The 24,365-nt window shown below is 42.1% G+C and overlaps 1 protein-coding gene across 1 annotated transcript in view; it reads left to right on the top strand.

Annotated features, from left to right (window-relative positions):
* Nucleotides 1–331: 331 nt before the first annotated feature.
* Nucleotides 332–24,365, top strand: part of FZD3 (frizzled class receptor 3) — a 57,796-nt gene continuing 33,762 nt past the window's right edge. The window contains exon 1 of the mRNA XM_009639903.2: nucleotides 332–541. Within this exon, the coding sequence (XP_009638198.1) occupies nucleotides 353–541 (189 nt within the window). The 5' untranslated portion in view covers nucleotides 332–352. The remainder of the gene's footprint in view (nucleotides 542–24,365) is intronic.

Consider the following 24,365-nt stretch of genomic DNA (forward strand, 5'->3'; position numbering starts at 1 on the left):
TGTTTTTTATTCCAGGTTACCTAACAAAAGAAGACTGTAACTCGACTGCTGTTCTGTCACGATGGGGTCAATTGTGTGGGAATGTGGTTAAACATTTTCACACCTTAACCTAATACATGCTATATAATACCAAGAAAAGGAAAGAAAAGGCAAGATTTCTCACACGTCTGTGTCAAATACGTCATCTTCTGGACTGAACTGAGAATGTTGTATACAAAGAGTATTCCCGTTTTGAAGAACCTTAAGCAAGGACTGAAAATATCGCCGTTGAAGTGAAATCTGAGGGCACCTGAGGAGCTGAGCGAGCTTTCTGGCTGGGCTCAATAACCAGCCCCATTCCCAGTGTGGAAGGATGGCTGTTAGCTGGATGTTCTGTTACCTTTGGCTTTTGGATGTTTTGGTGGGGCTCACAAGAGGGCACAGTTTATTTTCTTGTGAGCCCATCATCTTGCGGATGTGCCAGGATCTGCCTTACAATACCACCTTTATGCCTAATCTTCTGAATCATTATGACCAGCAAACAGCAGCATTAGCAATGGAGGTAAGACTTTTTTTTTTTTTTCAGCAATATATTTGGGTTTGGGCTTTACTTGACAAATAATTGGTAACAGAAACCAGGAAGATATTTATATTAGAAATAAAAATGAAAAGATCAAGATAATGATTTAAATATAAAAAGAAACACCCTTTGCATAAGAAGTATTGTAATATATGCTAAAATATTCTATGACTACAAAATTTGCCTAATTTAGTATAACTGAGTGTGAAATACTCTGGACGTGTTTGCATGTTAGCCTGTTACTTTAAATATGTAGACAGATCAAGAATGCATTTTTTGAATGGTCTGTCACTTAACTAAATGCCAGAAAAATAGCATACTGAACAATGAATAGAAGATTTTTAGTTTTGAAGACTGTGTCCCTTGGTGGCTTTTTAATATTTGGCCTTTTCTTACTCGCCTAAAATTTGATGTGAAGACAATGAGAATGAGGCATGCTGTGAAAATAATGGAAATGTGTTAGTACTGCTTTTCCCAGCTGCAGGAAAGCCTGTTGTCTTGCAGACAGTTTAGTTAACCTGCTTCTGTTCTATAGCCAGGCAGACAAGGTTTTAGACTTGCGCTTTCTTTGCTACAATGGTACCTTATTACTGTTATCATTATCCCCCAAAACTTTCTTTGGACTTACAGGTAATCATTTTCTCCTTTAAAAAAAAAAAACAAAAACCACAACACATTTCCACTGGTATTTGTCTAAGCTTTCTTTGGAGAACTTTCCTGATGGGTCTTCAACCACACAGTCTCTTATTGTCTACAGTCCAGTTTACTTTTAAGTTCACTTCTATACTGCCACCCTGCCTAAGGAGTTTCCTTACTTGGTATTCCGTGACTAGAATTGATGGAAATTCAGAATATAAGGCAAGTCTCGCTGTCAGCCTATTCAAATTTTCATGAGCGATTTGTGCAGATTAGTTTTATTTGTATTTTTGAAGTGCTTGGGAATCCTCGCTGGTAGATATGCTCGCTGCATACTGAGAACAGAAAGAGTAGTCACCTGTTTCCATCTTTGAATGCTCTTCCTTTACAATATAGAAACTTAATTTAATTGTTCTTCTTAAATAATACAAAACCAAAGCTTTATGTAGTCTTTCTATGGAAGAGTTGTGAACCAGGCTTGGCAGGTGTTTTAGTGTAAGAAGAAAATAGAAAAGCTCACCCTTAAATTTGTGTTGTTTGAAAGAACTATGGACCTGCATTTCAACGGCTCATTTGGATGTGGCTAGGGATTCCAACTATACTAAATACATAGCAATCCATAGAAATGAATTTTATTTTAGAATTGGTTCTGGTAAGTTCTGAGGACTTTTAAGAATCTAGCTGTAAGGAGGAAAAATGAAGCCAAAGCAAGTTTAATAGGGTAACAGTGTGAACAACTAGGTGTGTACAAGCTGTTTATTTCATCTTTGAAAGGTGGAACTTGGTTTCATTGATTCCTTTAATATCCTAACTGGATTGAAGACCCCTGGGACTTGGCTTGCGGAGATGTGGAGACAGTGGGTTTTGGTTTTGTTGGGTGATTGGAGAAGTAGATGGTCCCCTCTTGGAGTGGAAGTAGGTTATCAGTGGAAGGCTTTGGGGATCTGTGCAGTTCAGTATTTTCTTAGATGATCTAGAAGAGAAGACTAGCAGTAAGATGAGAAAGCCTATTGATACTGTTGTGAGTAACTTAAAACTAAGGTCAAACCAGAATGAAGAATTTTAAAGATCTTGAGATTATGTTTGAGATACATTGAGCCGTAAAATTGTTGAGGAAATTCAAAGTGATGAACATGTATGTGTTTTGGGGAATAATATTCTTCAGATCGGTTGTGGTGATCAGCTTATTTTGTTGGACTTGTGGTGGTTTGTTCTATTGAAATATGAGTTGAAAGCTTGACTGAGCAGTAAAAAAGCCAAGAGGCAAATCAGATGTGGAATAATTAGGAAAGGAATAAAGACCAGGCATGACACCGGTGGCACATAATCCTGTGGCTCTCAGACATCTGGAGTGTTGTGTGAAGTTCTGAGCTATCTCAGAAAAACGTGTTGAACTGAAGGGGGTCCAGGGAAGAACAGGAAGAATGACCCCGGGCTTATGGAACATATCCTGCTTATGCTGTCTCTTCCAGCTCAGGAACTTGGCTTCATCAAATGAAGTTGTTAGAAGCCAAGTCAGAACAATGAGGAAGAGATGGTTCTTCACATAGCTGGCAGTAGAGCTGCGAAGCTCTTAGTACTGTGGATGTGAGAAGTTTGAGGAGGTGGGACCAGAACATGGAAGGTAAAGCCACTGAGGGTGACTAGGCAGAAAAAAAACCCCAAACAAACACTTCAGGCTCTTCCGCTCCGCAGAAAATTGTCACAGGCTGGGAGAGCATTTTGGGAATGTCAGAAATGTCCTGCTGATGGTCCATTTTGCCAAGCGTTCTGTATCCTCTGAAGGCAAGAGGAGGTACTATTTAGGGAAGGGATGCAAGCCTCTTGTCTGTGGGCCGTTCCCCTGGTGCTTCCCCAGTACCCGCAGTCCCTGAATTATGGATGCTAGAGGGTACCTTCCTGCCTGTTCCCGCTAGTATCGATTAATGGCTCTATTATAAATGAATTTCTCTAAATTACTTTATGAATACAACACTGTCAACCAGTTCACCAGCCACCACATGAAGAAGTACTTATTCTCTAACCTGTTTTAAACTAGTTTCCTTCTAGTTTTATTTAATACCCATTTGTTCCAGTATCGTGCAATGTGCTGCAGTTAAATCCTCTGTTACACTCGTGATTTTGGAAACCTCAGTTTTATCCCCCAGGCTTTCCCTCTCCAAATTGAAGTGTTCCAGCTGTGTGGGCTTTCTTCTTGCAGTTCAGCTGCTTCATTCTTGTGATAATTTCAGTTACCTTTCTCTGTCCCTTTTTCTAGCCTTGTCCTTGCTGAGGTGTGGCGATGAGAATGGTGCACCACTCCAGATGTGGGTACACTAGGGATTTATTTATAAATAGAATCACGCTTTTTGCTGCTAATAGCTTCCTAATAATGGCTAACATTATGTTCATTTTTCTGGCTTTTGTTACATGTTAAACCAGAGAACTGTCAAAAATACCACTTTCACTAACAGTCTGTTTATGGCCACTGTTGGAAGCAGAGCAGTAATTCTATGGACCCTCAGTCTGAGCCAGAATAACTGCCCTAATTGTTCTTATCGTCATAAAATAGCTTTCTGCTACGGAGAGAAACAGTTGACAAGCGAATGCTACTTCACTCTGTGGTATAAAGCTCAACTTAACAGCGTAAATTAGCTTGCACAAAACACTGTGTTGCTGCCATTCATATATACTAACTTGATGCCAAAGCCATTCTTAAACATAGCAAGGGTGCGTTGGTGTTGTGAGCGTATATAGTGCTCCCTTCTGCCAATATAATTAACATACAGGCCAGTGATTCTGGTCTGGGGATGGACTATGGGCTACTTCTGAATGCTTCATGAAAAATGGTGAATGCTGTGCAAGGAAACAAGGCTATTATCAAGCTTAAATTCACTATGCAGGAGCCTGCGCCTCCATTGCAGAGTCTTTTAGGGCTTTGAACAGCAAAAAAAGAATGAAACCGCACAGGTTTTCAGAAGTATGGTTCCACTCCTTGTATTAGCGTAGATTGCCCCTTAAATTGGTACTTAGCAAGAAGGAAGCTTTTATTACTTAGCTTTTTAGTCATTGTTTAATGTTGCAGTCAAATGGATGGAGCACTCAAATTTTGAACCAAATGAAGTCTATTAAAACTTGCATTGTGACATTTTCGGGTAAACATCTCTCATCTCCAAGCCTTCCGTAATTGCTGCATAAGATAATATAGCAGCAGAATCAGTGTGATTCATCTTGTGTACTGGGGGGGAAGGGCTTGTAATTCTCACAGTTTTTCAGTATCACTTTTTCACAACAGTTCCTAATAAAACCCACAAGAAAAATTCAGCTTGCTTGTACTGAAAGAGTATAATACAAGAAAGAGTGAATGTGAAGCAAAAAAAAAAGAACTACTACAGCTGTTGTGTTACTGTCAATAAATCCAGCGTACTTTGCTTCCCATGCCATTGATTGCTTCATTGAAGGAACTGTTTAAAAACTAACTTATTGTTAGTTCTTGAAAACTCAAAAAATCAGAAAGTTGCCTTTTTGAGACTTTATGCCAGTATGATTCTTTCATAATTATAATAAAGGCTAATAAGTCACGTCATCAGTGTTGTCTTGTTATGTTGCAGCAATATTGGTATTGACCATCTTGATTAAACAAAATAAAATAGAATATTGCATCAGGAGTCCCTCTCAGTGTATTCTGGTCCATGCTGTAATTGGTTCCTATGCCTTTATTTACTCCTAAGAGAGAGAATGCCTTAAGCTTTCTGCAGTGCTATGTCAGCAAGGCCTGCTTTAATCCGTGGAGACTGAAGGGAGGGCTTTCCGCATTCAGGGGCCTGGAACATTATTTTATCCCCAGGTATCTCTAGCAGGGCTTGCTCCTTTTGATAGAGGATGAACCCCAGTTGCACCAGTCCAACCTCTGCTAACATCTGCTTGGCTATAGCAGAGACTAATCTGACGGTCATTTTGCATCTGCAGTTAATACAAGCATGCTGATCATGACAGCGCGTGGAGATCTGAGATGGTAGGTGTGGAGGGCAGGTATTTTTCGGCACCGCTTCCACCAGCTGAGCTGTCCAGGCAGGAGGGGAGCTGGGAGCTGTCCTGCCCTGCAGTTCGCCACTGCAGCAGCCGCGGTGCACAGCGGGGCCTCGCGTTTCCTGGCTCTGGGAGGGTCATTCCTTCCATCTGTTGTCGTGTAAAACATATTGTAAGGTACTTTTTAAAATTTTCTTATCTGCTAACAGGTTGTTTTAGTACAATAGCCATCTAACATAGTCTGTCTCAGCGATGCTGTTAAAACTTCCCTCTAAATACGTTCATGATGATAGTGTGTCATTGAGATGATGTTTCACTGCCCTGCTGCCACAGTTCTGCTATGTTACATAGATCACGTGCTGAATGAGGCAGGGACAATGGAGAAGTTAAATTACCCCTATCCCCCTGAGGGATCTGACCTTGTTTACCCATCTCTAGGATTATTATTGCTACAAAGAATTATCTTCTGTCCCTTTTTCACTTAATATTCCTTTGGTCCTGAAGGATTTGCTTATGCGGAAGACTAGCAAGCAGTGCGTTTTTTGTTTTTTGTTTTTTTTTATTTGCCTTAATGCGATTTTTGTAGACAACTGTTTTTAGCAGGGAACATGTAACTTGGTAGCCTGTTGGAGCCTGGGAGCGTGCTATGAAAGCTTTTGGCACTGCTGAAGAGAAGTGGTTTAATATGATGATTGCCAGCCTTGTTGCAGTTAAATTCCTTCTCCTGTTGCAGCACTTCCTTCTCCTTACCCTGATTTTTATGGGACCTCACAAATGATGGTAGGGGTCAAAGAGGCTTTAGAGGACAGGAACCAGACATAGTTGAGGGCTAAAGGGGTCCCTCTGGGTGAACGCAGAAGTGTTGTCTTTTGGGATTATACTAGAGGTCAAATGCACCAGAAATGAGATGATACAGTCGCCATATGGGCAGAGGAGATGGCATGCTATTCCTTTGCACTTGCTCACAACTTCCATTCCCATTTTGCATACCAAAAAAGGTGTAGGGACTTACAGATGCACCGTAGCTAGGTTGGCTAGTGTGTAGGTGGGAGAGGCAAAAGGGGAAATGGAGAAATAATGTTAGCCCGTGGTTAATTTGGTTTTTTTGCAGCATGAGGGAGGTAGCTGGAAGGGGAGAGGAGTCATGTTGACTCATATGCTCCTACTCCATTAAATGGCAGAGTTTACCAGCTGGGAATCATTGGATTAATATAAATAAACTATCCAGTCATGGGGTTTTGAATATTTAGAAGCAGAGCTAGTGAACAGTTAATGGACTTTGCCACAGAATATGCAACTATGGATGTGAAGACACCTGATTTTTCATACCCTATTTCAAATTTAGTGGTTTTTTGCTTGTACTGATTCTTGCAGAGGATAATTCTGTTGACCTGCCGCAGAGCAGAGTGTGTGCTGCAAGATTTGCATACCCTTGCTAACTGTATTTCTTTTTGTATAGCACAGTTGCTCTTTTGTGGCAATGTATTTTTTTGTTTCTCCTCCCAGCAGTGATCTTTGGAGTCTAGTTTGTTTGTTTGTTTTGTCTTTTTTTAAGTGGAAAAGAACTGGAGTATGCTTAAAAATGGCATCAACAGAAGACAGAGCTGTATTTATTCCCATCCTGGTCTTAGCATGTGGAATAGGAGTTAGGTATTTTTTCAGTATAGGTAGGTCAAGCATTAAGAGGCTCATTTTAACGGTGTTTCTCAAATAGCTTTTCTATCATCAGGCATATATTGCTACTGATTTCAGATAATCAGGGTACGGACTCAACATGGAATGTTGTCTCTTAATACTTGATTTGCATAAGGGCCAGAGAGAAGTGTGCGAAATTCATGGACCTTGTTTTGTGTGACTGTGATTCCAACTTTCCCTGGAGCTGCGAGGTGGTGCTGCCCCATTCCTCCTCCCATTTCTGAGTGATTTTTTTGGATACAAGTGGGAAGCATCTTTCTTTCCCACTGATCAGCAAGGATGGGGAGAATGTAGGGAGGAAAAATCCTTGACTTCTTCTCCCCCCTTAATTCCATCTTTATTCCTTTCCGTTCGCCATCTTCTTTTGCCTTGCCCATACACTATACCATCCTACATCTCAGCACTTTTCCTTGGCTTTCTGTATTCTACAGTTCTGCATCCAAAACACACAGAATCATAGAATGTTTTGGGTGGGAAGGGACCCCTAGAGCCCACCCAGCCCAACCCCCCTGCAGGGAGCAGGGACACCTTGAACCACATCAGGTTGCTCACAGCCCCGTCCAACCTGGCCTGGAATGTTCCCAGGGATGGGGCCTCCACCCCCTCTCTGGGCAACCCCTGCCAGGGTTTCACCACCCTCATTGTAAAGAATTTCTTCCTTAGATCCAGTCTAAACCTCCCCTGTTCTAGTTTAAAACCATCCCCCCTTGTCCTGACACAGCTGGCCCTACTAAAAAGATTTTCCCCATCTTTCCTATAGGCTATAGACGTATAAGTACATACATAGAAGTACAAGAATATAAAGCTAATGGAAAAGTAGGTTTTAATGAGCTGGTGTTTTGTAAGCACCCTAATCTTAGACACTAATTTGCAGTAAGGATTACATTTTCTCTTTAGTGTGTAAGGTTGTGATGCCCACAGAAGAATAGAACTGTGTGTGATCAGAAGAATGCAAGCTGTGCACCAGCTGATTAAAGCTTACTCTTCCATTAACTTTATATTCTCTTATTCTGGCTGATTTTTTACCTTTGAAATAGCCACGTAAAGACCTCGATTGTTTCATTGTTAAACCAGAATGTCTCAAAGCTAGAATTGCAAAGATGATTCTGCAGAGTATAGGCAGAGCAAAGGAATTCCTAATAATGTACCGCTTAGAAATTCTTGGGTTAGGAATACTTGAGGCTTGTCCATTTGAAACGCATCAGCTTGTGGTTTCAGTCTTGACCTCTAAAGACCACAGGTGGTGTGGAAAGGTGAAATCCTGAGTGGGTAAGAACTGGAGCTGTTACATCCCCAAGCAGATCCATACAAAAATTAGTACAATCTGACAATTTTGTAAAATGAGGCTTCTGAGGAAGCTGTTTCTTGGACATAGCCTTAGATGGTTGCATATTAGGACCATCAATCTGATCCTTTTCACATTAAGGTCCAGTGAACTTCAAGATAATCTGAATTAATAATATCCAGTGAACTTCAAGATAATCTGAATTAATAATAGTGAATACTGAGGAATTTAGAGTCTTCAAACAGGAGAGCAGCTACATGAGGTAGTAATTTGCATTCAGATAAACCGCAGCTCTGCATATGTACCTACTTTGAAGTTGGTAGAGGCTCAAATAAGGGAGAAAGGGAAACAGCCTTGTCTTTGCCTAGGAATCTTTTGAAGCAGTTAACCCAAATAGAGCGATGTCCAGGAACAGATGCACAAAAGATGGACTTTTTGGCTGCTGTTGCATGCAGTGTTTTGTGTTTGGGAGGGCATCGTAATTCTGACGATCACACTGTCAAATACAGATTTACCGAGGAAGGTGTTTGTCAATGAGGAGGCACCCACATCCACAACAGCAAACCAAATGGATTTGTGGACCTAGATCATACCTGAGCATGTGGTCCCTCCTAGTACAACAACCAAAGGGAATATAAACTATAACTGGTGTTTTAAGGTGGAATGGATGCTTGTTTAATGTGAGCCATCACGATGGTGAGTCTCTGATTTATTTTTTTTTTCCTCCAGGGGCCGTATCATTGCACTGTAAGAAACCAGATAAAGCTTATAGAATCATAGAATCGCTTTGGTTGGAAAAGACCTTTGAGATCATCGAGTCCAACCTTTAACCTAACCCTGCCATCCCACCACTAAACCCTGTCCCTAAGCACCTCATCTGTCCTTCTTTTAAATACCTCCAGGGATGAGGACTCTACCACCTCCCTGGGCAGCCCAATCCAGAGCCTGACAACCCTTTTGGGGAAGAAGTTTTTCCTAATGTCCAACCTAAACCTGCCCTGGCGCAGCTTCAAACCATTCCCCCTCGTCCTATCATCTGTTCTCAGGGAGAAGAGGCCGACCCCCACCTCCCTACAGCCTCCTCTCAGGCAGTTGTAGAGGGCGATCAGGTCTCCCCTCAGCCTCCTCTTCTCCAGACTGAATAACCCCAGTTCCCTCAGCCGTTCCTCATATGACTTGTGTTCCAGACCCCTCCCCAGCTTGGTTGCTCTCCTCTGGACATGTGCTCTGCTGTACAGAGCAGCAGGAAAGAATCATAGACTCGTTTAGGTTGGAAAAGACCTTTAAGATCATCAAATCTGACTGTTAAGAATGGAGTATTGAAGAGATGCTCTTTTCTAAAATGAATACGGAGAACACAAGGGTTAAAACTTCCATGGGTAGATCATCAGTGCTCAAATAGTAGAGCTAGACAGCAGGTGTTAGAAAACCTTACTTGCTTTTGCCTGGCTAACCAATGTTCTCTGGAGAATAATTTCAGAAATAGGGTTTTCTGGTGTTTTATGTTTGTTAATGAGAACAAGATGCCACATGAATATTTTCAAAATGCAGACTAGTAGGGAGAGAGAAGATGAAGAGAGGTAGGTTTTGTTTTTTTGTTTTTTTTTTTGTTAAATCAATAAACTACTGCTTACGTCTTGAAGGTAAACTCTTACCATGTTCATATTTTCTTGAATAGAAGATTAATTCTGAAGGATGATTCAAGTGGAAATATGGAAACAAAGTTTAGCCTTAGTAGTTTAGTGTAAGCGTATGAAAAAAACATTGGTTTTATGTAATGATTCAGTTTAAAGTGAATGATCTACATCTTAATCAACAGCTATTCACTGTGGGCTTGTTTTCAGGGTCATGAAGGCAGATGGCTCTGCGGTGTAGCTAATTCTGTAGCATCTGGTGGCGGCTTAAAGAGGAATTACTAGGAAAGGTGGAAGACACATGAATTTATTTTGAATAGTTAAATGAGAATGTACTGTGTAGTCAGTTGTAGCTTTAAATCTGCAAGCGTAAACTCAGAAGCAAAAGAATGTTGTGCTGGAGCATTAAGGGAATATCGGTCTTAGCCTTTACCGTGCCTCCTACCTACCACAAGCGTACAGACATTCGTTCCTATCTTTGTATGTTTTTTCTCTCCCTTAATCAAAATCAGCTAGTTGATTCTCTTGGGTGCAGCTGCTGTGGGACAAACCCCATGTTTGTATTGTGTATCGTATGCTGCACTAGTACAGGCTAGTATTACAATGACTAGTCTTAGCCTTCTAGTAGTACGTGGAACTTGGAGAATGTAGTTCTGCTGTATTAGTACTGAAGTAGCTACCTGGTATTCTGCGTGGACGCGTTAGCTGCCGTACGACAGACGGAATCCATCTAGTGTGTCTGCTGTAGAATCAAGCCACCACTTCTGTTTAGTCTAAGTTCTAGCAAGACTTCTCTCTTCCCCCGTTACGCTCTACTAAGATTATTTAGATATCTCGATTATAACTTGTAAGCTGACATAACAGGTTGGAAGCTCTTCAGTTTCCTGTCCTTTTGACTTGCCGTTCTTTCAGAACATGTTTTTTTCTTCAAAAAGTTGGCAGTGATGTGGACTACTTAAAGGTTGTGTGGCTTGGCTAGGATGTACTTTTTATTTTGCTGGTCACTTGGAAGTGGTGTTTTTTTCCTTGCTTTCTCTGTGTGTGATGAGGCTTCCAGTTACAGGATAGTCGCATTCAAAAAGAAAGCCACAACAGACTGACAAGACAAGAGAATAAGTTTGAAATAACAATTTAAGCACCAAGGAGCAGTTGTCATAAATTTTAGCATTCATCTTGCTGGTAAGGCTGCAGTCTTCTTCCTTGTTTTGGGAGACATTTGTGGTGATTTTAGAGAAAGTTAGGATGGCTTTCATGGCTTTCAATCATTTTTGTATCAATGGCATGTTCCTGTGTGGCTGTGAAGCAATTGTATTCTGTGGTATGAGAAAGAAGAATTCGCCAAAGCATGTTTTTAATGTTCGAGGGACAAATCTTAAATTCACACGTGCCTCGTTTCTGCACTGCCGCCTTACATCCCGTTTTGTATCCTGGTCATTGAGAGAAGCAAATGCCTGAGGGTTTTGCAACTTTCTGAAGGAAACTGAGCCAGTGTTTGTCCTACATCTAGCACCAAACTGGTACTGAAGGTAAGTAACCTGTGGGCCACAAAATATCCCTAATGGTTGAGGGACCCAGTGCTCTCGAACCTAGTTCATTATTCAATCTTGCAACACCTTGGACCTGCGAAACACTTAACATTTTAATAAAATACAGTTTTGTGGAATACATTTGGTATGAGAGACAGGCTACTAGAAATGACATTAGGGAGGAGATGGGTAAATGTAAGACCCTAAAAACAGCGATAGGAAGCCAGACCAGAGATCTGTGTAGCCTGGTACCCTGTCACCCGATGGTGGCCCCCGGCGGGTGCTGTACGGAGCAGATAAGAACAAGTCAGGTGTGTAACATGCATCTACCAGGCTTCTTCCATGTTCAGCAATTTGTGGCTTGGAAATGATGTCTTGCATCAGTAACCTTTGATGTATTGTTCTACAAATCTATCAGTTTTCTTCCTGAGCCCCTACATGCTTTTACCATCCACACAAATCGGTGGCAGAGAGTTACGTAAGTTAAAGGTGGTGTGTGAAGAATTTGCTGTTTTTAGGGTTTTTTTCTTCCTCTTCAAATGAACCACCTGCTGCTTTTATGTTCCCTACTTTTTGTGCTGAAGATACAGTGAACAACTGGACTGTATTTTTCCTTTATTTTGTGATTTTTATGGAGCTGTTTCCTGCCTCATCCTCCTGCTGTCTCTTTTACAAGGTACAAGAATAAAAGTACGCCTTATCTCTATTTTTATGTAGTATATGGAAGCGATGCCATGTTCATATCCTGTATGTTAATCTGCTCTGTCGAGATTGCGCTTGCAGGAACAAGAACGACTGGACTATCTTCCGTATTTTGCAGAGCTGGTCGTGTAAACTGTCTCTGCATGTCTGAAGCCATAGACCAGCAGCAATCCGCCTGAACCCCCGTCCTTTCCAGGTATCTGTGAGGCATTTAGAAAACATCTTCAGAGCCCATCAAAGTCGAAGGGGTGTATTCAGCACCTTTTCAGGAGAACATCGAGTACTTGCGTCGAATTTGAGAATCAGATCTGCCCAGTTTCTCAGTGGTCTCATATAGATTAATTTGATGCTGTTACGTGGACTTAAAACCAGCAGGATCCTTGGTCCTTAAAGGATTATTTGAATTATTTTCACTCGTATGACCTTTTTTCACTCTAGGTTCTAGCCTTACGTTTTTAACGCCGCCGTTCCCATTTTGTTTCCCACCTTGCCAATTTGGCCATGGTGCTCCCCGCCCCTGTCCCCAGAGTCAGTTCCTATGGTTACCCCCCCTTTGTGGGGTGACAGAGGTTGGCATCTTGATTCTCCCGAGCCAAATTCTGCCCTTTGACTCTCTCCCCTTTTCACACCCCTTGCTAAGCTTGGCCTCCTGCTCTGCTCGGAGGCTTGTCAGCCGGGGGGTTCCCATGGAAACGAGGAAGGAAATTTGAAAAGAGGAGAGGAGCGAACAGAAGCACAAAGGGCTGATTAATTTGAATTTGAACAAGGAAGGAAAGCTCCTTGTAGTTCATCTTTGTGTGTTGTAGAAACCTGAAATTTATCTCTTAAAAGTTGCTTTCAATTTGTAAACTTGTTTATATTCCCTGTTTCTTGATTTATAGAACAAAAGTTGTCATGTTTGTGGCACCGAGCAAGGAGAAACATCTTTCTTTTTAAATTCAGTGAGAGAATTCTGGTCAGCCATTCATCTAGCTTTTTCCCCCTCACAGGTCCAAAAGCATCGTTCATTTTCTCTGAAAACTTACACGTATTATACTTCTTCCCTTTGTAATGATTCAATCATACTGTCAGTTATCTAACATCTGTGCATTCTGTTTTGTGGAGGCGTGGATGAATATGTGCTGCTGAGAATCAGCAGACCCGTTAGCTGAATCCCCGCTCGTGAGCGTTCCTTCTGGTTTCTTACTGTACATTTTTAGCATTGTCGTGTGATCTGGGCAGGTGCAATGTGGAAATGGAACTGCGGAGAAGAACGCGGTAACAAAGTTTGGTCTTGGATTTCAGGTTTGATGCTTACTGTCAGGAATAAAGAAAACATTTCAAGCAAACAAAAATGCGTTATCACGTGATCGTAAGTGCCTTTGCGACACTTTTATCTGCATATTTTACAGATGTGTTAAATAATTAAAGTGTGATACGAATTTCTTAAAGAACGATGAAGTTCCTGTGTCTTCAGGTTTTCCACAGTAGCTTTTTGAATGACAAGTAGCCTGTCTGGTCCTTACAGAAAAATAGCCTTTACCTTGCGTAGAAGAAATGTCATTTAAATGGTTTGATTTGAAAATTTGCCCTCCAGCTGCACTTTTACAAAATCGTGTAGCTAAAATACTGAAAAATCTCAGAGCCTCAAGAGTACGCAGATATTTTCCTTAGTCGTGCTTTGCAACAACGGGAAAATTATTCCTGTTAATTCAGAATAACCTTAATTAAGTAGCATCACAAAAAGGCGACATAATTCTGCAGATCCATCAGTTACTTTTTTTCTGACACAACGGGAGGTGGTTGCTTTTGTCTGGAAATGGTAAGCTTCCAGGCTTTTAAAATTTAGGCTTTGGTTCCCCTCCCACTTTGTACTACTTGCTAGTGGCAGCCAGGGTCACGGAGGGGACTCAGGAAAGGGGCGTTGAATTGAAGCCAGGACTGTGAAAGATCTGCAGCTTGTGGTCCCCCTACAGCGGTGGCTGATTCCTCTGACATAACCTGCTGTACCCGTCGGAGAGGAGCCTGTGTGACGGATTAAAGGCTGTGGTTTTGATCTCCGGGTGTTAAGTCTTCAGCTGGGAGGTGGGAGGCAGGGGGAGCCAAGTATGAGTGAAATCAGCAAGGAGCTATTGAGCAGAACTCATCAAGAAACATTAAAAAAATGCACGTGCGTACCCTCCTATCTGCTGTCCTGTCCCCATCCTGCTGCTTTTGAGGTTGAAGAGACATAGGGAGCTGGAAAGCCACATAACGGGGCTTATCACAGCAGGCTTCCTGCTCTTTTCACCTTCCCTACCTCATAGCCCCACACCTGGTCTGTGCTCAGTTGCACTTTGCAGCCTTTTAGACACACACACACACACACACACATATATATATAAATCTATGTATTTGCAGCATTGGGCAGTTACTCAAAGAGGCAATCAATGGGTTGCCACTCAAAGAGGCTTACCCCCTCGAGTCTTGCATCACCCTCAAATGCTTACATCTCCAAGCAATTCCATGCAGTCTTTCCTATTTATCTGACTATAGTTTGATCGCACTGATTGTGCATTCTGTGTTGATTCCCCGGTTGCAAACACCCTGCAGTGTACTCCATGCAGAACCTGGCACACAGAGTACGCCTGCCGTGCTTGTGAGTGCCACTTACTGTTTGAGATACCTTTTCAAGAGGTACTTCTTCCACAGCACCCATAGGTATTTGCTTCTCTTTTTTTCTATGTATTTAACTGGAAAAGAATCTGGGTCTATCATCCGTGTAGGGGCCTCATCTCGCAGTTGCATAATCTTTTTGTTTTCCCTCGTTTCCTTCCACCCGTGTCCCCTCTCTCCTCCCACCGTCTTGTTAATCCCGTTATTGTGTTAGGTCTTCTAGAGTGTTTCAAAGACAGGCAGGACAAACTGTGGTAGCAATTTTTCCCCAAAATATGTTGGTGATACGGAAGAGAGCTAGGCGCAAACTTCTGTCCTCAACAGGAAGAAACTTCTGGACCTTTGAAGGCAAAATATTAATCTATTTTGAGAGAAGCAGGCATGCTTTTAGGGTGCCGCAGAAACAAATAAGCGGAGGCACTGTGGGAATTCCTGTCAAATATTTATCTGGTAAATTATTAACTGTACAGAAGAAAAATCAACTTCAGGAGTTTGGTTTTATTCTTAATTTGATGGTTTTGGTGAGGCTTTCAGAATCGGTCATTCAGACAACTTTCTGTGCAGTGGAAAAGTATACAATTGCAATTATTTTTTCTCAATTCTCTTTTCCTATCCTCCCCTGTAGAGTTCATCTGTGACCTCATTAACTTGGCGCTAAATGGGAGGGACGGCATCCCCTGATGAATCTTAAATTTTAATTTACAGCTGCTGTGTTCAGACATGTTTTTAAAAAATGGTTAATTATTAAAATTGAAGTCACCAACTAATTATCTGAAAGCTTCTGTTTTGAGCAGAAATGAATTTTCATTTAATATGTCAGAGTAAATTGAGATTTTTCTGTCTTAATTTTTCTGTTCTCTATTACTGTCTGATGAAGTAGAGAGGCCCAATTAGTGACCTTCTTGTAATTCTGTAATTAGGTAAAAGAAATATATATTGGGATGGACAATCTCTCTTTAAAGTTAAAAAAGCCATCCTAGTAGATGGAGCCAACGTTTGGTCAAAATGTCTAGGCTCACTGTAGAATTACAATAATGATAGAAAAAAATCCTTTCCGAAGACTGAAAACTTCCCCCAAAGCCACCTCATCCACCTCATTTTCTGATTGTTTGTGCCCAGCTGTGTGTGCTGTACAGGTAGCACACGAGAAGAACTTCATGTGTAATACCAAAATATAAAAAGTTGGTCCCAAGATTCAACTAGTCAGGTCACCTTTTATTTTTGTAATGGCTTTATTGTACTTGCTCGCATAACAGCAATGGTACAGGATGATTCTGCGTGGAGCCCCTGGTAATACTGAGAGATACGCTGTTGTTTTTTCACTCAGACTTCCAGGTGAATACACAAGTTTTCCTGAATAAAATCTGGATTATATCCTCATCTGCCCACGTCTACCCAATTAATGCATGTGAAGAGTACGAAGTACTGCAGCTTTACTTTTCTTATGTTAGAAATGGGCTAAAATAATTGCAAACCCAGATATAGTCCCCTGAGAATCCCTACAATCAAAATAGTCTGAAAACTGTAATTGGTGTATGAGAGAGAAGAGAAATGGTAACAGCTGTAGTAGAGTAACTCTGTAAAATGAAGTGGAAGGTGCAGTAGAATTGAGATTTGGAGACGGTGCAGCTTGATTTGGATTGGATCCTACTCTAGTAAATTATTATAGGGGACAGCAGGGCTGCAGAGTTTGTAGAGTGTAGACCACACATCCAGGAAAACCATCCTGCGTCATTACCCATGTGAAACAGCCCGCTGATTTTCAGAATGAACTATACCAAAAAACAGTTTAGTATACTAGACTGATAGCGTAGCCTTCCTGGAAACTAAACGTGGGGGAAAGAAAATAATTGTCAAGCCAGCAGACAATATGTTTAAATATTGCCCTGTGAAATATCCTTAATTTTGAGGCCTGAAGATGCAAATCTCCCTTCCTATCCAACTGTTAACACGTGTGTGTGTGTGTATGTATGCTTCTGTGTCTGTGTTTTTGCTGGTATGTTGCTAAAACAGATGGTTTGTAATGTTAGGTTAAGACAGAGCTGTTAAAACAGTAGCATTCATTTTGCACATAGGTTTTGTTTGCTATTCAGAATGATTCTTACAGTATTAATCCAACCGATTATGTACTCGCTTCAGTTTGCATCGTATTGTTTATGTACATAGTTGTACTGGATTGGTGTCGTGCTCTGTTTCTTTCCAAGCCATATGTACCAACGCCCCTGCTTTTCCCGTTGCTAGAGAGGCGTTACTGTATTACCTGAGTATTCCTTTTAATTTTCATTTTGGACCATAACATTGGGCAGAGTCGAGAAAAGTTCTAATATATAGCCAAACGTAAATTCGTTTGGTGCAACTGGTTTTGGTTTTTTATATAATAGTACATGACGTAGTAACAGCCCTAGTGGCTATAAAATCATAGAATCACAGAATGGTTTCGACTGGAAAAGCCCTTGAAGCTCCCCCAGCCCAAGCGTCCCCCTACCCCTGCCATCCCACCCCCAAACCCTGTCCCTCAGCACCGCCTCTGCCCGGCTGTTAAATCCCCCCAGGGCTGGGGACTCGACCCCTTCCCTGGGCAGCCCCTTCCAGCCCCTGACAGCCCCAAGGGGAAGGAATTGTTCCCCATGCCCAACCTCACCCTGCCCTGGCACAACTTGAGGCCGGTGCCCCTCGTCCCATCGCCCCTTCCCTGGGAGCAGAGCCCGACCCCCCCGGCTCCCCCCTCCTCTCAGGCAGTTGTAGGGGGCGATGAGGGCTCCCCTCAGTCTCTTTTTTTCCAGGCTAAAATATATTACAAGATTGTTCCCCAAAGTATTTAGGTTAGATTCTTTATGGCCTTTTGTAGGAGCAAAATTAAGTCATTTAACCTGTGCCCAAGGAGATGTTGACCCTAACATAACCACGCGAGTTTTTGAATGATAACTCCTGCTTTGAGAACACTGTCTGATGTTCAAAGCTCAAACAGGGAATTTATTTATTTTGGTGACTGAATCTGCCATTGAATTCTCATATATGAAACCAGATGTTTTGGCTAGTAAGAGGACTTTGTGAGAGAATTTTGACAGCAGACTGGCTGCCAAGGGAGTAGCAAATAGAGCTTGCTGATTCATTTAGTGTGTTTTACCTCTTGCAGCCTTCTGTCTGCAAAAGGTTATGCTCCTGGGTTTTAACAGCACCAATGCCTGCTCTCTGCCATAGCACGAAGTCTTTGTCTTCTGTGTTGTGGAGCCAATGCTGTAAAACTCCAGGGTTTGCCTTAAACATACCCTTGGAATGTTTTCTAGGTCTGGATGGGTCCAGGGCGGTTGAACTCTTATTTTAGATGGTTATGAACACACCAGATATCCTGAGCAGCCCAGCTTAGGGTTTAGCGTTAACTAGCTGCAAGGTCAGTTTAGCTGTGCCCCGTTCTTCGTGCTCCAGTAACATGTCCCTCTTGCACTGGCACCAAGTTTACTCAAACCAAGGTCATTAAGGAACTAAACCAGTAAAAAACTAAGCTTAGAAAAAAGTGAATTGATCAACCAAGGGGTGTTATACAGGAAAGATATTTAGATGCTAACACTTAAAGGTCTCAGCATTCAGGATCTTATCCTGACATTTTACGCTACTAGTGGTCCCAATACAGCATGTGCAGCTTTGGGGTTAGTTTCATGGGCAGTTTAAATCAATCTTAAACCCAAGTCAGTGTGAAGGAGGCTGGGGAGAGGGCAGGGGTCGATAAACTTAGGCCCATTGTGAAACTGTACCCTGAAGCGCGTTAGATGACAACTGTAATTTGTCCTCATTTCACAGCCACATCGGAGGAGGATGATGACAACTGTACAGTTCACATTCACTTCTAAGGGAGTCAGCATGCTGTAAACTCCCTTGGTTAGTCTGTCAAGAAGCACTTTGGCTTGAATGCCCGAATTCAGAAGCCACCTTCCATCCTCATCCCAGTGGAAAACATGGAGCTTCACATAGTCTGCCCTGGCTTGTAGCATTAAGCTCTCCTAGATACTCTGCTGTGTCAGCTCTGTAAAAAACCAGCTAGTGAAATCACACATGAAATAGTGTGACATCAGGCCTTTGAGAAACAAAAGTAAATTCTCTTCAATAGGAGTATTCAGTGGTGCTTTCGTTGTATTTTAGAAATCCATCTTGTCTGATTTAATTCTGCAGGGTATTAATGTTTATTATGTGGCAGACACTGTCATTCTGTATGTTGATGGCAGTAAAAATGAAAAGGTGAAGTCAATCTGATTGGTGATTTTGAATCTTGGCTGTGTCCTTATCTGTATTTTCCCTCATGTATCTGAGTTTTAGAAATTCCCTTCTTATGAGCTCTGAAGAACTTGATCTGGCTACCGACTCCTTTGTGTGCTCTCAGGTTAGTGTCAAGCCTTCTAACAAATCTTCATATTGGATGTTCTTCCTCCTTCACTCAGCAAGATAAGTTTTTGAGCACCATGCCAACACTTGATTGTTTATACTCTTCACTCCTGTTGTTCTTTGAGGAGACAGACCTCCTGTGAGTTGGCAGAAATAGTCCACGAGTCCCTGGCATGCAGATCAGTCGGTGGTGGCAGAGTTGAGGGCAAGAAAAGGTTGTTATCACTAACACTCCACTTCTCATAGTGGGCATCTTTCTGCTTCCCACAGTGACAACAGCACAGGAGCATTTTCTCGGCAGGCATCAAAGCAGTGATCACGCTCAGTTTGTACTGGGAAGGTTGTCTTTGCAACTGCAGGAAATAGAAATGTGCCATTTAAATGAAAAATACTATTTTGTCAAGACTTACAGCCCCCGCCCAGCAGTCTCTTGCTTGTCCAGGCAAGTGTGCTTTATAGTGTCTTAACTTAATAGTATCTAAAATATGGTCCAGAGGACTGTATATTTATTTCTTTGTGATACTTTGGAATTCTCCCAAGCCCATCACAGCAGGCATATGGAGAGGAAGGAGGAAGTCCAAGCAGTCTCAGCTGTCTTATAAAAACTAACACTTCTTGCAAATGGAAATTGTTACCAGGACCACCCATCTGCATTCATCAGGTCCTAAAATGTAAAGATCACATTTAGGAAAAGTGCAAATTGACAGATGGATGCCATCTTTTCAGTGTCTTCCAAAGGAACTTCAGAATTTAAAATGAAGCAGGAGACCTCTTTAAAGAACAAGAGCAGATGGCTCTGCTTTTCAGTCTTATAGACAGAGATTAATGTCATTTGCTGTCTTTTAACTGCTTTCATCTTTATCCTACTTTTTTTTTTCTGCAGTTGAGAAATTAACCTCAGCTGTCTGTTTACAGACCAGAAAGCTTAGCATGGTTTGCATGATTGCTGCCCCTTCACAAGTAAGGCAGGTAAAATAATTGGTCTTGGGTATTAAAGTGAATAACAGGGTGATTGTCTGGTTCAACCTATAGCATGAGAGAAATATCATTTAAAACCATACTAATGACTTGACATTTTTATTGTTGAAATGACTTAATAGCTACTTAAATGCGGACATTTATTTTTAGTTCTAAGGTAAAAGAGTTTGAATTTTTCTACTTCCTGGTCCCTAAAGTAGTACAGTGTCGATGTAATCCTCATCGCAACCATAATTTTTCCAGCTACCGTCAAATTATAAGACCTGGGATATTGGTTATGTGATTCACAAGGGTTCATATAGATAATGTGAGAACAGCTTTTCTCCATGCTGAAGAGGAAAGCTTAACAGGCGGCCAGAATTGTGACCCCGTTTGATTTTTCATACATGTATCACTGTGCAAAGCTAAAAATCATTACCAAAAAAAAAAGTATGCCTAAGTTTCTCCAGACAAGAAAGTTAATGGTGAGGTAAGCTTTGAATGTACATTATGGTAAGTATTCTGCACTAAATTTGTCTTGGCGCTTGGGCAAATTAGCCTGTTGCCTTTTGAAAACAGAATAAAGTGTCTGTGCAATAAAGCTGCACTTCCACAGTCACATTAATTTGAGCAAGTGTGGATTGATTCCAGAAGAAATGGGCTTAATCTTGCACGCCTGGCTGTGTGTTTCTGGCCCCTTCTGCAAACGTTACTTACGTGGCCATGTGGCACTATCTAGCTCAAGGCCAAACCGAGTGGGAAAAAGTAGCTTTCTGTTAGATCCGGCTATGGCTTTTTGAAGACGTTGTGCCCCAGACCACTGCTCTTGGCAGATCACCAGCTCTGCTGTGCCTGCGTGAGCACTCCCTAGTCGTCTTTAGGGAACACCAGCTAGGTTAAGGTAGGACTCTCAAGAGCAGCCTCATTTGAAGTTAGCATCAGCGGTTTAAGTACTGCAGCAGTTGTTCAGCTCAGACTATTAACTTACAATAAATATTTTCAGGTTCAGTTTGCGTACCAGCAGGACTGCGGGCTATAGGCTCCAGCAAACCTAGCAAGATAAAGAGGAGCATGCAGGTCAGAGCCATCGGAGAACAAATTTCCACTGTCTCAAAGAACCCAGTTCTGCTTGTAACAGTCTCTAGAGAGCATTCGCATGAACTGCTCTGATGTCAGAGCTGTGGGAGCAGTTCAGTCGGAGAAGACGTGTGGTTATCAAAAGCAGGAGGCAGTAACATGTTCGGTCTAACTAGCAGTTGTCTGAACAGTTAAATCCAGCTGCAGCTTCTGCAGTTCTCCTCTGGACTTAGCCTGGAAAACGTTATTGCCCATGGACTTCGAGATACGATTCAAGATTTTTTCCTGATGAACTCAGGAAAAGCTGAATTCAAACATAAGGCGGCACAGGACAGAAAGAGCAGATCATATGGCTGGCCCGAGACAGGGTATGCCCTGAGGCAGTTGCTTCCCCCAGGGAATTGCAACAGTAATGGATAGTCATAACATCCCTCTTTCCCCATGAGCCTGAGGGAAGAAAATGTCCCTCCTTCTGTCTATGAGTTTATGAGAATGCTTCCTGTTCAGTTTTCTGTTAAAAGAAAGGAATAGATAAACAAAGAGAATAGTGAAAAATCACCAAAATGTGTTTTGTTTAACTCTTGCAATAATGTCACTTCCCAAATAACAGCCAGCCAAATGGCTACCGCTGTGTAAAGTAAAAGGTAGAATTTGGTTTATTATCTGTCAGTAGTATGAGAAGTCTGAAACTGTAACGCTGTTCCACGGCATATTTAGAGTTAGAGTTGTTGCTCTTGCTTTGTAAGCAAAAGTGAGAATTTGTTTTAAAAAATATTTGGAGGGGGGAATCTACACATATCATTGAGGCTCTCCTTTCATCCCCTCCTGAAAAAAAAAAAAACCCAAACCAAAATAAAACCAAAGGCAAGCAGGAAATTTCCACTCTCTGTTAGAGCGCAGCCATTAAAACATTTTCAGCAGGTAGGAATTGTAGGGAGGGAAGGAGCTGGGGCCATGCTGCTGGGAATCGGGAAATTTCTTAAAGCAACTTTACTACCAGCAAAAAAAATTCTGTGGAAGAGGGAAAGAAGAGACGGGTAAGGTTGTAGTGCGAGTTGGGCTGCTCTGAGGAAAGCAGTGATACGTGACTGCGGCATGGTATTGGATCCACACCGCCTGCCTGGCAAAGCAAAGGAGGGATGAGAGTGTTCTGACTCAGCCTGAGGAAAGTCGAGTTCCAAATGCTGCTGTTATCACTGGGTTGGAAGGATTCTGTGCGGTCATGAAGATTGTTCTCAGTGGGAGAAGGACCAGCGGGTGCACAACAGGAGATCTATTATACAGTTATGTGATCTGGCATATTTTAAATAATTACATACCTTCAGGGACAAAGAAATGTTTATCTCCTCTTAAACATTTATCTCTTCCCTTGCTTAGATTTCCCAGGACTCGGCCTGAATTATTGAAATCATGTTGGCTATCATGTCTTCTCTTGTCCTTGTCTGCTTCCTTTTTCTTCTGCGTTGAGTTGTTCAACAGGCGTTCTTCAAAAGCAGGGCCCATTTAAACAGAGCGCCTTTTGTTAGGCACTGAAGGGGTATCGGGCTAAATGGCGTAACCCGCACTGTATCCTTGGGCAAGAGCATTAAAAAAAGTCTCTTAAACTCCCTGGCTTTATTTTTAATAGTGAACAACGTCATCGGTAGGTGGAAGTTGCTTTTCATTGTAGGAGCTGCAACGGGGTAAGATAATTTTAGAGGTAGGGTGCTTACAGAGTAGGTGGAAGTTGCTTTTCATTGTAGGAGCTGTAGGGTAAGATAATTTTAGAGGTAGGGTGCTTACAGACTGAGCTGCTAACAGGCACAAATGCTGCTGTTACTGGCTGGAAGTAAGTCTCTTTTTTTTCCTGCATTACGAGGAACAGTCGTAGGGTTTTTTTTTCTTCTGTTGTCTAGCTTAGCATCTTCATGATTTTAAAATAAACTGATTTGCTATCATTCATAAGAGAGTTTTTGTCTGCATGCAGTTGCTATTTTGAGAGGCAGAATGGTGTGAGAGAGGCCTGGAGTTGCTGAGGAACAGAACAGCCAGCACTAGGGGAACAGTCCTATTAAATTACCCCTACTTAAATGTATTTCTTCAGCGGCGTTGGGGCTGAGTTATCTGTACTGTGTTTTGAGGTGTATGCCAAGGCCGAGCTCAAAACCAGACCTGTTTTCTGCAGCTCTGAAGACCCCTAGGTGCAGCTAACATGCCCTCTGGGGGATGTTCTCAGGGAAGATGCAATTACACTGGCGTTACTTCAGACATTTCAGCATCTTCAACCCAGCCTCCAGCTGCCGTGCCAGAAGGGAGTGGGTCTCTGCATAGACTCTGCGCCATATCTGTCAGGCCCAAGAGAGGACAGATCTTGTGTCTGAGTGTCCAGGCCCATGTGGTTATCTTGGAAAATAAATGGTATCATGAATAGCAGGAGAAACTGGTGTTTAGGTGTCTTGCGTCCTGCGTGCCTGAGCACCCTGTAACCCCTGCAGCAGGGGACAGCCAGGGAACGCGCTGCTCTTGCTGAGAGTGCTCTTTCAGACCCTGGAGCCATTGCCCGAGAGCATCATTTACATCCCCATCTTCGGAAGTTTCCCGTCTCGATAGTCCCTTGGACACCATTGCCCAGTGTCCTTTGGAGTTGGCTGAAAGCCATTACAACAGCCACCTGCCCATAGCGGGATCAACAGGATACAAGGACATACTGGTACCTTTCTGTTCTCTTGGACTTGCTGTATGACTTTTCCTTTGCTTCGCAATAGCCATGATCTGGAGCTCTGTTTGCACAGTTTTCTTACGTGTACACCTTGAGAGAGTCTGGGACCTTCCTAAACGGCACGGGTTTCTACAAATCAACCAAAACCAAACAGATCTTTTAATGAAGGTGAAGGAGTAGGAAAAGAGAAAATTCTGAAATGTCTTTTCTTAATGGAGGGCGTATCGGAGGGGAGTAGTAGAGCATTTGTCAGGAGAACTTGAAATTTAGGTACACAAAACTGCAGTGGCAGGAGGCAAGATCTGAGTGGGGGCAGGGGGTGGTGGTGGCAAGCATTAAGCCAGTAGCTCTTTTTCATAAAGATATATAATTTCATCTTCTTATTGTCAAGGTTCTTTGAAAAGAAGGGAAGTTAAACACTTCCCAAAATAGAAGTGGAGTTTCCCTTTTATTTTCCCTTTCCATCTGTGCTGGTTTGGGCTGGGAGAGTTAATTCGCTCCATAGTACCTAGTATGGGGCTATATTTTGGATTTGTGCTGGGAACAGCATTGATAACCCAGGGATGTGTTGGTTCCT

Source organism: Egretta garzetta, unplaced genomic scaffold, assembly GCF_000687185.1.
Source record: "Egretta garzetta isolate BGI_Z169 unplaced genomic scaffold, ASM68718v1 scaffold325, whole genome shotgun sequence".
NCBI lineage: Eukaryota > Metazoa > Chordata > Aves > Pelecaniformes > Ardeidae > Egretta > Egretta garzetta.